The following is a 14713-nucleotide window of genomic DNA, read 5'->3' as shown; positions in this document are numbered from 1 at the left end:
ATATTATTAATACTTAAATCAAATAAAAATATATTAAATTACATCATACTTATAATATATCTAAATTATTCTTTTAATTTTTATTTCTAATAAAATTGATCTTGGTGTTTATAGTATTTTCGTATATATATATATATATATATATATAATAACTTTAACATATTTAATTAATTAATTAAAATTAAGAATTTGCTATAAATATTTTGTTACATAGATGTTACTTTTTATAAAAATTAATAATCGACAAAATCATTATAGTTACTAGAAAAAGAACAATGAAATAAATAAATTTTTATTTCAAAAAAATAAAAAAAAGTACAAGACTTCATCAAAGTAGGGAGGATCCTATTCAAATAATAATTTTTTAAAACATGTGTATATAAAAATATATTTAAATATTTATTGACATGTCTACTAATATATATCTATTAAAATTTAAAATAAATAATTAATAATATATTAAAATTTCAAAATAATATAAAAAATTACTCTATCAAATTATAAAATGTTAATTTAATACATATGAAAACACACCAGAAACTAAGCTAGTTTATTTAGTTTTCATAACTGTCCGTAACAACTGAAAAGTATTTGTTGCATGAAATGGTAAATGTTATCATGAGATGTTTTTAATTATGTGCTTCTCATTAATTCCTTGATTAAACTTTTAAAATATGTATATATATATATATATATATATATATATATATATATATATATATAAAGTTTCTTTTATTTTAGTTTAAAAGTTTTTTATTTATGTTTTTTAAAATTTTAAATTTTAAATATAATTAATTAATTAAATACAAAGTTTGAAGTGTAATAAAGTTTTTTTAATAATTTCCTAGTCCTTATATTTTAAGAGAAAAATAATTATATACTTAAAAAAAATTTAAAAATTATTCAATCACAATTCATCATTTATCATATATAATAAATTTATTAATTTTTAAAATAATTTAAACCATGATAAATAACGACATAAATGGACGTCATTAAACTTTTTGAAGAGTTTAATAGTTTATAATTGTATTTTTCCATAAAAGTCTGAACTCTCGTCTTTCCTTCCCACCACTATTCATGCCGAGAGCAAAAATTGCAGATGAATATGGCTGCACTCCAATCTCTTTTGTTTTCTAGAGTCTATATATATCCCCCTCACATGAATGTGCTGTGTTAACTATTCCCCTCGTTTCGCAAATCCAAGGTAACTTCCAATTATGTTTTGTTTTTTTGGATTAAATTTGTTCAACTTGTTGATTATGAAGTTCCGGAGTTGGGTTCCAATTCTAGCTGGTTGTAGACTTTTAACGCTACTCGAACTGAGATTGTCTGTTAGTAATGTTTGACTTTGATGCTTCCTTGTTTGTACCTGCACTGCTTTGGTTTAAGGTTCATTAATATTGTTGGTTTGATGATCATGAATTTCTCAGGAGGAGAATGGAGGTTTTTTTGTGTTTGTGACCCTTGTGTTGTGCGGTTGTGCTGCTGGTAAGGAGTGCACAAACATTCCTACACGATCACACATGCTAAGGTACCAGCTTTTGACATCCAAGAATGAAAGGTTGGAGGAAGAGGCCATGTCTCACCTTCATTTGACGCCAACCGATTAATCTGTATGGGCAGATTTGCAGCCGAGGAAGTTCTTGACGGAACAACACCAACACGATTGGGCAGTTATGTATAAGAATATTAAGAACATGGGTGTGTTCAAGTCACCTGAAGGATTTCTCAAAGAAGTGCCTCTTCAAGGATGTGAGGTTGCATAAGGATTCCATCCTTGGTGGAGCACAGCAGACAAATTTGGAGTATCTGTTGATTTGGAGCTTTAGGAAGACGGTTGGTCTATCCACTCCTGGGACTCCTTATGGAGGGTGGGAAGTTGTTGGAGTACAAGTGTGAGGTGGAAAAGTTGAGCACCATATAAAGTGAGGAGAAAACCCATAAATTTCTCCGGTATAAATTTCTCGTGGTCCCAGGTATAAATTTCTCCAGTATGAGGTTATTCTGTTGGTTAGTTTATTTCATTAATTGCACTTTTGGTTTACTTATTATCAATCTATTGTTATTTTGTGAATTTGATCCCACACAATTTAAATATTGGGGATCAAATTACACTGCACAAGTATCTTTTCCATGCAATGGTTTTTCCTCTTTTTTGCTTGGAATTTTTATACTTGTAGCTGAGAGAAGATTGAACTATTTTTTTGAATAAAAATTGCAGTCATATTTAGACAATATTTCGTAGTTGATGTTTTGCTATTTACAAATCAACAAAGGTTTTCAACCTTTGTAAAGCTTGTCTTTCTATATGTAAGGTTTTCTCTAAAGGACCCCTTGGACTCCATGTATTTACTTGGTTTGAGGTTTGTTCGTAACTTCTGAAATATCCCTCACACACTGATGATATGTTGACACCCTAATGCACGTTTGGTTCTCCCTGGGATTTTGGTGATCTTGCATCTAACAAACACACTACCCCTGCCTGCAACTTTTAGCCTCTGCAATTCACTTTTCAAAGTTCATTTATGATTGTTTGTTTTTGATGCTGTGAAGGGCATTACTTGAGCGCATCAGCTCTAATGTGGGCCATCACACAGAATGATACCCTAAAACAGAAAATGTCATCCCTTGTTGCTGCTTGAATGTTATTTGTGTTGTGTGCTGACCTCCAAATAAAACAATTAGATATTGTTAAAAATAGTCCCACATCAGGTAATTCATGAACATGATAAGTGCTTATATATCTGGGTAGACCACCTTTCAGATGCCTTTACCCGGTGAGTGTTGCCAGCCCTTGCTTTGTATGCAAAATCAACCTATTCACTTGGTAATATAACTTTAAGACAATAGTCATATAAACAACTCTATCCATAATTTTATATGTATGATTGTATGGGCATTCAGTCTTTCATAGTTTGGAGAGTATATTTGCACTATGAATGATAGAAACAAAATACATAAATTGGTATTGTCCTCCATCTCACATTTTTAATTTAGTAACTATATGGTTCATACTTAAATTTTATATCTCTATTTGCAATGTTTGTCCTAATAGTTTTTACTTTCGGTTTACATTTTAAATTTTTTCCTGTATTGCTTTATTGCATACTTTTGTATATATGCAGTATATCTCTCATTCAAACTTCAAATTACGCGTCTATTCATAGCATTTGTTGGTATGTTCCCCTTTATTGGGTATGGTTTGTATCATTGTATAGCCCAGCACAACATAGCATTTATCATGCCTTTCAACTTTCGGAGACCTGTGCTTGTTTATTGGTGTTATGAAATTGAGACATTTTTTATGGACATCGTAAACTCTTCTCACAGCTATGCAACAGGAGGGACATCAGTCGGCGAGTTCTGGTATTAAAATGTCACATTTTTAGTTTAAATTTTTTCATATGCATTTGAAATTATCCATGGAATAAGTGTTTGCTACAAGGACATCAAGTAGAAATCTTCTATTCTTTTATTAGTTGATAACCAATATAGTCTTGCTTAACTCTTTTTCTTCAATTTTTGCATAGGAGTGATCCAAAGAGAATGGAAGATAACTTGTAAACGACAGAGAACGAAGAATCATCATTTTATTAGTTCATCATGTAATGCTAGGGAGTTAAAAATGTGTATATGAAAATTTTTCATAGTTATTTGAATTGTCAAAAGAGAGAACTTTTTTTCACATGGTAACTCATCACTGCATGTTCATGATTTATATCTGTATATGTGTTTGCGAGTATTTCCATTTTCTTAGCACACAAAAATAAAATGATTTCAGGTTTCGCGCCACCTGTTTAAATGGACCAAAGAAGTCTCTTATGCAGACTATTACTAGCATGCCTTGACCAATGGTGTGCTCGGCATTCAAAGAGGGACCGATCCTGGAGTGATGATTTATATGCTTCCACTAGGTCTTGGGGTTTCCAAGGCTAAAACTTACCATAGTTGGGGAACACCATTTAACTCTTTCTGGTGCTGCTATGGAACGGGTGTGCATTTGTTTTGTTTATATACTTTCCAAACAGCAACAAACTGCTCAATTTTCATTGTCAACTCAACTATACTATCATCAGTCATTCATTCTCAATTTCTTTTTCTGTTTATAGGAATTGAATCATTCTCAAAACTGGGAGATTCTGTCTATTTTGAAGACAAAGGCAAAGATCCTACACTTTATATCATTCAGTACATATCAAGCTCGTTTAATTGGAAATCTGGCAAAGTTTTGCACAATCAGACAGTTGATCCAGTTGTTTCATGGGATCCTTACCTACGAGTGACATTTATGTTTTCTCCAGTTTAGGTACCCCTGACATTGTTTTATGGGATTTGGCATCGCATTTAGCAAAATATTCATCTTATATAACTTTTAGAGTAAGCATTCTCATAATCTGGGCAAGATTTAGTCTGTTTTTGTTCTAAATCCTCCTGCACTGATGATTATTTTTCAAAACATTAGGTCCTTTTCATAATTCTTTTAGCTTGTTGTTGAAATTAGTTTGGATTAATATATCATGGTCCTCTGAGATGTGGATAAGAAACTGTAGGTTCTAGGAATAGTCTAGTAATAGTACTTTCACACCTCACCTCCCTTATTTCGGTGATGAAGAAGTTTGCTGCTATAACTAGCATAGTGATTCAAATGATGCTTGCTTTTGTTTGAATTTTAGTCAATATCGTCATTTTGATCTCCTCCCTTTTATTAATAAATTTGAGCATAGAGGTTCAGAACTACCTCATCAATGTGGTTTTATTAGTTGAAGATGAGTTCATTATATGATATGCTTACAATGCTTAAAATGAAATCTTTTAAATTATATGGACTAAAGTAAACGCAAAAATTCTTATAATTATAGGGACTGAAGTAAAAGGTAATTAAACCTATAATGTATTTGATCCTCTAGTAAGTTATAAAAAATAAATAAATAAATAAAAGATACACTCATTTCTTAATTCTTATAGAGAGGAGGAGGAGGTCACAATCTTCTTTGCCAGGTCTACCATCAACGGTTTTTGTTACTGTTTCCTGATGCTACTGACCAATAACACGAAGGACCATATTATAAATTGAGAAAAAACATCAGTTTATTTTTAGGCCGACAGTTCCTGCATTTTGGTCACGGGATGCAATGTAAAAAGCAAAAACTCCACCAGTATTGATAACCAGTACATGCAACCATTTGAGGACATTCATTCCCAAACAGATAACCGGTTTATTTGCAACTTCCATGCACGTGTTTTCGTTTTTATTCATTTTTCATCCCCGAGTCATTGTTTATTCGTTGCCGTTGGTGCCTTCTGTTTCTTTGTCCCTAGTTGCAAGCTAAGACAACATGTTTTGTGGTGGCAACTGGAAATATTGTGTCCAGAGTCCAAACCTTACATTTCACACATGAGTTCAAATGTGACTTTGTTGGATGCAGCTGCACTGCACTCCAACCTGCTTTCTTTTCTATATATATTTCCCCTCACATGTCTATGTTGTCTTAGCTAGTCCCCTTCGAGTCCTCAGCTTCCCTATATATCTCTAGGAAGTGAGATCCGCGGTCATTTTGTTGGTTTGTTTATTTCATTGATAAGTGTTGCTGTTTGAGGCCGAACTGGAAGTATAACAAAATTGAATATCTAAACTAGCTTATGCATTGGTAGCCTTGAGCACGGTCAGGGGGCAGCCATCCAGAATCCCAATTTTAGAGGGATACCAATTTTTCTCTATTATATAAATATTAAAATGAAATTCTATATAATTTAAAATTATATAAAAAATGAGATGATTACTAGTAATGGGTGATGTTTCTATTTCTCAATAAAAATCTATTCAGAATTTTGGAAAAATGAACCGACATAAAAAATCTCAGGGTTGGCCCTAAGCTTATGACAATTTAGTGACTTGGATTTATTTTAATTTTTAATTGCTAAACAAATCAGCTAAAGGATAATGGACAAGGTACAATAATTTCTAAGGAACTGTGATGAATTTGTGATTTCCAATGCCATTTTTAAAACCTTATTTGAGAAGAAACACCAACAGCATATGAAATGTAAGATCCTTTGCTTTTTTCTTCCACAATCTAAGTTTTGAAATCTTACTTCTGCAGAGCACTTTATCACTGACAACTCCAGATGTGAATCTCTCTTAACATGCTTAAACTAGTTGCTATAATGCTACCACCAAAAAATAAATAAGATCTTTTGCAGCAAATATTTGTGTATGTTTTAACAGAAAAAAAAAATAACACTTGAAACATTGAAGTAATACTTTATTTTGTGGACCTCTAGGAAATGTTTTTGCCAATCACACGACAATGGAGTGCTAGTGACAAGCTAACCCTTCAGCTGCCAATGCCAACTACTACCATGATAATCCATGTACCTGAAATGTGGAATGGTTGAAGAACAGTGGCCATGAAAGGTAGCTTCACAAGATAATCCATGTGTTGAGTACACAAGTATTCTTCTTCTAAAGCATATATTTCTAGCAAAGGAATTTGGTTATATTACTGATATGTTTTTGGACTAAATCCAGATGACAGGCCTGAATATGCATCTGTTCAAGCAATTCTTTATCTTCTTGTTGGTCATACTATTGGTGATGATTGAGACCATAAAGCTGGGGCTAGACATGCAGATTGGATTACTCCTATCCTTGCCAGTTACAATAGCAACTAGTTTCTTTTTTCCCAACAGTTTAAAAAATCAACTTTTGTTTTGGCAAATTTAAACCAATCACTAGCAATGCTAAAATTGCCTAAATCCGATTTGGCTCTTCAGGGAACCTTTAGGCTTGTGAGCTTGTCCTAAAAGAATCTTCCTCAAAATTTTCAACATTGGCAGATGCTTATGGTAGATCAGTGATGTTAGAACAATTTGATCTTTCTGGAGTGGATGTGATTCACCAAGAAGCAGACAAACCTCTTCACTTGTAGATTCTTCCCATGGTGAGCCATCTGTTTTTCTTGTGGAACTATATCTTTAGAATCTCAAAGCAAAAAGAGCTGTTATGTGTATGGTGGCATGAGCTTTAATGCAGGAGTCAAGCTCAGTTGCAAATCTGATTCTGATTTACTAGCTTATACATTTAACTTAAATAAACCCTTTAGAAAAATTTTGGAGGAACCCTCATCTTAAATTTCTAGAGCCTTCATTCAAATTCTAAGAAATTTTAATACCAGATCTTCCTACTTTCTAGTGAAGGACTCAGAGCAATTAGCCAGAAGAATTTCATTTTAAGCAACTGCAGTATCAGCCTCCGTTTCCATTTCAAAATGCAAGACAAGTTCAGAGTCACTTTCCTCTTCACAAATCTCATCATCATCAGCTTCTGGCACATAGCCAGCCCACTTCATCTGTTCTGTGAGAAATTTCAGAACTAAATGGATGTCCTTCTTAAGAGGGTGCCTTTTATCTTTCACCATGAAAACATGCACACGACTTTGAATTTCAATCCAGCTGCAACCAGGTTGCTTAATTACTCCCCTTTGCCTCATCTGTTTCCGGACTCTCACCACATCTTTCCATCTACCAAGCTCAGCATACATATTTGAAAGAAGAACATAAGGACCAGAGTTCAAGGGATCAATCTCCATGAGCTTTTCTGCCACATACTTCCCTAATTCAATGTTTCCATGAACCTTACAAGCAGCAAGTAAAGATCCCCAGACAACATTATCCGGCTGCATTGGCATTGTCTGTATCAAATCATTTGCTTCATCTAGGCAACCAGCCCGACCCAGTAAATCAACCATGCATGTAAAATGGTCCTTCATTGGTGCTAAACCAAGCTCGGTCCTCATTGAGTGGAAGTAACGACGTCCTTCTTCAACAAGCCCCGCATGACTACATGCAGATAAAACTCCTATCATAGTAACATGATCTGGCTTTTGTCCTGATACCAACATTTTCCTGAAAATTTCCAGGGCATTTGTACCATAACCATTCTGTGCATACCCCACTATCATGGCATTCCATGAAACGACATCCCTTTCTACCATGCGCTCAAAAACCAGGCATCCATCTTCAACCATTCCACATTTCATGTACATGTCAATGAGAGAATTCCCCACAAAAATATCAGATTCTTCTCCAGACTGGAACCAAAATCCATGCTTCAAAATTTGAGTGTGAGCCTGTCTACCAAGCTTCAGATCAGCGAGATTTGCACATGCATTAAGTAGATTCCCAAAGGTGTAATGGGTTGGCCAGATAGATTCCCTCTTTAGGAGGAGGAAAAGTCTAACTGCCTCTTCATTCTCTCCATTCTGTGTGTAACCTGCAATAAGTGCATTCCAGGACACCACATTCTTCTCCATCATATTTGAAAACATCAACCTCGCTGCTTTCACACTGGCTGCCCTGGCATATCCACAAACCATGGAGGTTTCAGACACCACATTCCTAAGTGGCATCCTATCAAAAACCAATCGAGCTTCATTAACTCTTCTGCATTTTGCATACATATCAACCAATGCATTGCCTAACACAAGGTCATTCCGGTACTTATCCCGTTTCACAACACGAGCATGAATTTGCAAACCTTCCCTAATAGCAGACCAGCTTGCACAAGCACTGACCACACTGGCCAGAGTAATTTCATCAGGCTCAACCCCATTATCCATCATCATAACAAAAACCTCCAGAGCTTTTCCCGCAGGACCATTTTGCTCATAGCACGTAATCAAACTGTTCCAGGAAACTATATTCCTCACAGCCATGCCATCAAAAGCCCTTTGAGCACAAGCTACCACGCCACACTTGGAGTACATATCAACAAGAGCAGAACCCATGTAAACATCTAACAAGTAACGAGACTTCGATATCAAAGCATGGATTTGTATCCCCATATTCAAATCTGTCAACCCTGCACAAGCACTAAGAGCACTCCCAAACGAATACTCATTAAGCACAAAATCCTCACTATGCATGTCAACAAAGAACCTCAAAGCCTCCTCAAAGCGATCATGTTGCGCAAAACCCGACACCATAGCATTCCACGAGCATTGGTCGGGCTCAGGCATCGACTTAAAAACGTTGAAAGCCTCATCAAGCTTACCAAACTTTGTCAAAACGCTCAAAACAGCGTTATAACTGAAAGTGTTCCTCTGCGGCATACGATCAAACACCTTGCGTGCGTCCTCAAAATAACCGCATTTCCCATAAGCATCTACGAGCCTGTTCTGAATAAAGATTTCAGATGAAAACTGTGTCTTAATGATCCGAGCATGAATACGTCGCGCGTCAATTCCAGACTTCGACCGAACGCAAGAGTCCAATAACTTGGCGAAGGGTGAAGAATCGAGGAAACAAAGCTCGCCCACCAGTTTTTGAACGAACCCATGTCTACCCATTCCATAACCTTACACTAAGGCATATAGATTGGAGGCTTGTAGAGTATTTAAGGATATGCCGGTTAAGAACACTGTTTCTTGGACTGCTTTGAATATAACGTTTTTTTCTTGTGAGAAATGGGCGTTAATTGGGAGTTAAAATTTATTCAACATTATGAAATCACGAAATCCACTAAATTAAAAGCAAATTTGCTATCTTTTACCCTAAGAACAATGGTTAAGAAAATAATAAATAAATCAAAATTATTGGAAAGCATACTAAATATGTAATTGTAATATTGAACGTTACACTTCAATAAAATCTTCACTTTAAATTTTTAAACAATTGTCCTACTGATAATAGTTAACAACATTGAATTATGAGTGTGACCCACTCTTAGTATAGTTTAGTAAAAGGTTTTCAAGTGTAGTAGAATAGATTGAGAATAAATGAAGAGTTCATAGTTTTTAAGTGTGTACAAGGATGAACTATTTTATTTTTTATCATGAGTCAAAAATATATATTATGAGATTTAAGACAACTCGCTCAATTAATTGATCAAAGTGAAAAGTTGAATGATCATATAACTGATTCTACTTTAAATAACTTTAACTACGTACATAAATCAACATAATTTATCTCAGAATTTTACTTGCACTTTAAATAACTTGATTAACAAAATTAAAAGAGTACCTCGTGAGCTATAAGTAACTTTCAATCAACAATGTATAAATCTTTGTTTTCATACTTTACACATTTGGTGATTCTAGAATAATTGAAATTTATTTATGACATTATTTTTCTTTTTTTTATCTATCACATCAATCTTTTTATATTACAATTTTCAAAGAAAGAGAGAATTATAGTTATATGTCAAACTAAATAAAACAATATCTCCAGTAGTTATTACACATTTTGTTAACTCAATTGTTAAATAATATGATATTATCATGATCATGTACATCATATGAACATCTGATATGTTTATTTATTTATATATATTTTAAATAACATATCATACATCAAAATAAAATGAAGTAATATATCATTTTGATACACATATATATATTTAAAAAAAAAAAAAACAATTCAAAATCAAACATTGTCCCAAAAGCTAATGTTTAGAAGAAGAAGAAGAAAATGAATTGCTATTTTGAAGTACACATTTAGTTAATTTGACGACAAACAAAGTTGAATGACATGCAAAGCTAGCTGCTGAACGATGAAACCCAAGCCTCTGATATTGAACACACAAGACACAACAACAAAGATAGTAAGTATTTCATATTTGACTCACGCATGCATGCGACCAGAGGCACGAGAGCATGGTTTTAGCGGTTGAAGGTGGTTGAAGGCCACGCCACGTGGCATGCGCCCACAGAGACAGTTATTATGACTCAAATCCAAGTAGCCAATGTAATTGACCAACGCCATAGACTTAGGAACCGAACCCCTCAAATTGTTATACGACAAATCAAGGCTTATGAAATACGAGTCCTCTCCGAACGAGTTCGGTATGCGCCCACTCAACGCGTTTCGACTCAGATCCACGTGGCTCATTCTCGACCCCAACACCGTCCACGGAATATTCCCCGTTAAGTTGTTGTACTTCAGGTTCAGCGAGTCCAGAACCGCCATTCGGCCCAACCAAGCCGGAATCGAACCGGACAACCGGTTCAGCGAGAGGTCCAGATCCGCCAGCCCGTAGATTTCTGAAATTGACCGTGGAATTCGGCCCGTTATGAGATTATGACTTAATAAGGCCCGGTTGAGTTTTTTGAGCCGCCCCAAGTCCATTGGAATTGGGCCTTGGATGGCGTTGTTGCGAAGGTCCAATTGCATGAGGTTGGAGAGGTGCACGAGGGAGTTCGGGATTTTTCCCGAGATGTGATTGTCTGCGAGGTTGAGCATGGTGAGTTGCGTGAGGCGCCCTATGTCGGAGGGGATTTGGCCGTGGATGAGGTTGCCGGAGAGGTCAAGGATTTGGAGGAGAGGGAGTTTTGTGATGCAGGGAGGGATGTTTCCCGAAATGCCCTTCCAGTCGGAGATTGTGATGCTGGAGAGCTGCGTGAGGTTGCATATGGAGGGGGAGATGTGGCCGGTCATCATGTCACCGCCACGGAGGGTGATATCCGCTACGCGGCGCGTGGTGGGGTCGCACGTGATGCCGTGCCAGCGGTAGCAGCAATTGGTGCCTCTCCATGAATGGAAAAACCCACGGTAGGGCTCTTTTAGGGCTTCTTTGAAGGACATTAGTGCTGCCCATTCGGAGGAAGGGCATGAGGTAACTGATAAGGGTGTTAGACCAACTAGGGTCATTACTACTAGTGCCATTGAGAAATTTACACTAGCACCACCCATTTTGTTGTTTGGTATACTAAGGTTATAATATTTGTTTGATTATTATAGTGAGTGTGCAAGTGTAACTATGCATGCATGTCACTTACTATATATAGGAACTAGCATTTGGTCGGCGTTGTATGTGTAGGGGAATTAAATAATTAATGCTAGTGATATAAGAGATGATTTTGGTGTTTTTCTTGGGGAAGCTAAGCTAGCTAGCATTGCATGGTGCTATTAACAAGAAAGGTATTTTGGAAGTGTGGATTTTGAAAGTGATCGTGGTGGGGAAGGCTAACGTGTTTTCTCTGTGTGGTGAATGGACAAAGCTGTTAGTTAGAGTTAGATTAGGATAAGAAGTAATGAGATTGATCAAAAGGAAGGGAAATAGTACGGAAGTGTGTTGCTTATTACACCAAAAAGAAAGGAGAATTGCACTTTGACACTTTGAGTGTAGTATGTGTTCAGTATTTCTCGCAAAGTGTTTATCTTTTTAAAGTGATGGTATTTATATTGAGTTAACACTTAACGGATCGCCTAAAGAGTTAAGCTCAAAGTTTCTTGTGGGAGCCGTGCTTCTACTTCACATCAGGGATTGGAGAGATGACGACATTCTAGAATACTAAAGAGTTTTATTTATCTTTACAAAGTAATTATACAATTAATAAACATCCTTCACGTATAAAAGAAACTTGCAAATAATAAGACTTAGAGTTTTGACTAAGATTGTTAAAAAAAATTGAGTAAATAATCTACATACTCTGAGAGGTTAATTTATATATTTTTGTAAAGTCAAATCCACGTCAGATTTTGTGATGATTTGGGTGGTTTGCCCGTCAAAATAGGTTGGAAAGAAAAATGTGAGAGAGAAATGTGTATAACAACATCATCCTTTACTCCTATTCAAAGTTCCTACCTAAGTGAAGATTAAAATTCAAAGTCGCGCGGTAGTAAAATAAGCAAGATGAGTAATCAAGAGTGTGTCTTGAGAGAATTTTAAATTTGAGGAATTTTAAATTTTAAGAATTGTAATTACTTCAATTAGTAATTTTTGTTTTTAAAATTTTGTATTTGGATAAAAAAATTAAAATTGTGAGTGCAAAAGAAAATGAGTCACGAATTTAGGTGAAAGAGAGAATGAAGATTATAAAGGAAACAAAAGAATTTTTGAAAAAAAATTTTGTCAATAATATAATTTTAATTTCTCACCTTTTAGAATGAAATTTAAATTACATATTTTTAGTTGTTTAAAATTATATTTTAAAATTCTAAAAATTTAAATTTTTCTTAAAAAATATCCAAACAACAAATTTTAGGTTAAAAAAAATTTAAATTCTCTAATAAATTATTTTCTTCAGTTAAAATTATCTATCTAAACGCATTCTAAAAGAAATTAGTAAAACTTTCTTATGACTTGCTTATAATGCTTTTCTTTTTTGGTGAGGGACTCTTTTTTTTAAAATCAGAAAAATATATATACATATTACTGTGGGACACAAAGGGTGCCCCAAACCCATATACATGTAAATCTATCATCACTGGTTATAGAATATTCACCCCTCAATGCAAACTTGGAGCACAAAAAGCCAGGGAAACGCGAAGAAGCTTAGCCACATGAGAAGATCCCCCCATCAAACATTGTAACTCGAAACCCTCGTAAAATTCATCTCAAAACAAAATACTAGTTCTCTTGAGTTTTATAGCTAGTGCCTAACCAAACAGTTCTTGCAATTTTTCAGGGATCGATCTAACACGCCCCCTAATTAAACAAGTTGGGGGTTACTATGGGGACTTAGAATCAGTGACGAACCTACATTGCAGAGCGATAGTGCAAACACACCCTCTCTCATTTAAAAAAAGAAAAACAAAAAATATAATTATTTTTTTATAAAAAATTATAAGAACAATTTTATTTTTTTAATTTTTTTTTATTCCGTACAATTCTATATATTTGAACCCATTGATTTTAATTGTTATAATTTGTTCCCCACTGACGACATAGGTTCCTAGGTTGGTAAAATTTCAGCTTTAGCTAAGGGTGCAGGATGGTTTGTTACCATTATTTTTCATGTGGAGACACATACTAGCTTCAATATTTCTTTCATCTGCCTTTTAATATTTTTATGTAGAAATTAACAAATGCAATAAAAATTTATTGATTCGAAAAAGGAGAGAGAGTACTCCGAAATTTCAAATTAAGTGAAATCTGCACGAGACAGGATCAACCTATCATTTTCCATAATTTCAATAGTCTAACAAAAAATTCAGAGGCTTTCACCTTGATCATGGTTAGTGGTTACGGGTTATATATGTTAGAAGATTTTATGCAAAAAGCTCATACTAGATCAGCAAATCGTGTATTATTGACTTCTTTCTAGACCTACGGATTTTGTTGGTTACATATTTTTATTTTATTTACATAAATAGAAGATAATAAGAGAAATTAATCTTTTTATTATTATTTAACATATCGATGAAATGTTTATTAAATGGAATTAATTATGCCATGTTTTTATTAGAATGAATCAAATTAAAGCCAATAAATGAAAAATATTTTTTCTTTATATTTTATCACTTATTAATTTTTTTATCAGTTTCTCCTATTTAAATTACTATTCCGGTTTTATCTTAATTGAATGCAGCAGTGCAGCAACAGCAATTTCAGTCATCATGTTCTCACCGCTGCTTCACGTGTACCGTCAGTGTCTACTATTCCTTTTCTCCACATATTCATTTCACCAACACGCATTCAAATTCAAAACCGGACATCCATAGTTGACAATTAATAACTCTACTATCCAAATCAAAATACTAATAATCGGTCATTTTTTAAAAAATTTTGTTGTTCCAGTAGTTGTAGTAATAATGGAAGAGGTAGGGTGTCAGACATCCTGATTTCAATTTCGAAGCAAGAGCTAGCTTGGTCAACCTTGAAGCAAACGCGTTTCGTGCATGCACACAGGATAAGAAAATAGTACTATATAAAATCTTGATCCACGTTACAGTCAGAAATCCATAGAGAAAAAAAAACGCAACTAAACCG

General features: G+C 34.5%; 2 protein-coding genes and 1 long non-coding RNA gene across 3 annotated transcripts; 1 reads left to right on the top strand and 2 right to left on the bottom strand.

Moving 5' to 3' along the window:
* Positions 1-1047: 1047 nt before the first annotated feature.
* On the top strand, positions 1048-4479 carry LOC121173182 (uncharacterized). Its single transcript, XR_005887554.1, has 3 exons — positions 1048-1207; positions 1434-3995; positions 4113-4479. It is a non-coding gene; the product is annotated as an uncharacterized lncRNA (long non-coding RNA).
* A 1663-nt stretch (positions 4480-6142) lies between these two features.
* On the bottom strand, positions 6143-9598 carry LOC100804896 (pentatricopeptide repeat-containing protein At2g13600). Its single transcript, XM_003540662.5, has one exon. The coding sequence runs from the start codon at positions 9348-9350 to the stop codon at positions 7233-7235; it is 2118 nt and encodes a 705-aa protein (XP_003540710.1). The 5' UTR covers positions 9351-9598; the 3' UTR covers positions 6143-7232.
* An 852-nt stretch (positions 9599-10450) lies between these two features.
* Positions 10451-11801, bottom strand: LOC100778852 (DNA damage-repair/toleration protein DRT100). Its single transcript, XM_003539362.5, has one exon. The coding sequence runs from the start codon at positions 11689-11691 to the stop codon at positions 10624-10626; it is 1068 nt and encodes a 355-aa protein (XP_003539410.2). The 5' UTR covers positions 11692-11801; the 3' UTR covers positions 10451-10623.
* Positions 11802-14713: the final 2912 nt, after the last annotated feature.

Source organism: Glycine max, chromosome 12 (genome assembly GCF_000004515.6).
Source record: "Glycine max cultivar Williams 82 chromosome 12, Glycine_max_v4.0, whole genome shotgun sequence".
In the NCBI taxonomy this organism is placed as follows: Eukaryota; Viridiplantae; Streptophyta; class Magnoliopsida; order Fabales; family Fabaceae; genus Glycine; species Glycine max.
Note: the sequence above shows the minus strand (reverse complement) of the source record. Positions and strands in the feature narration are given on the sequence as shown.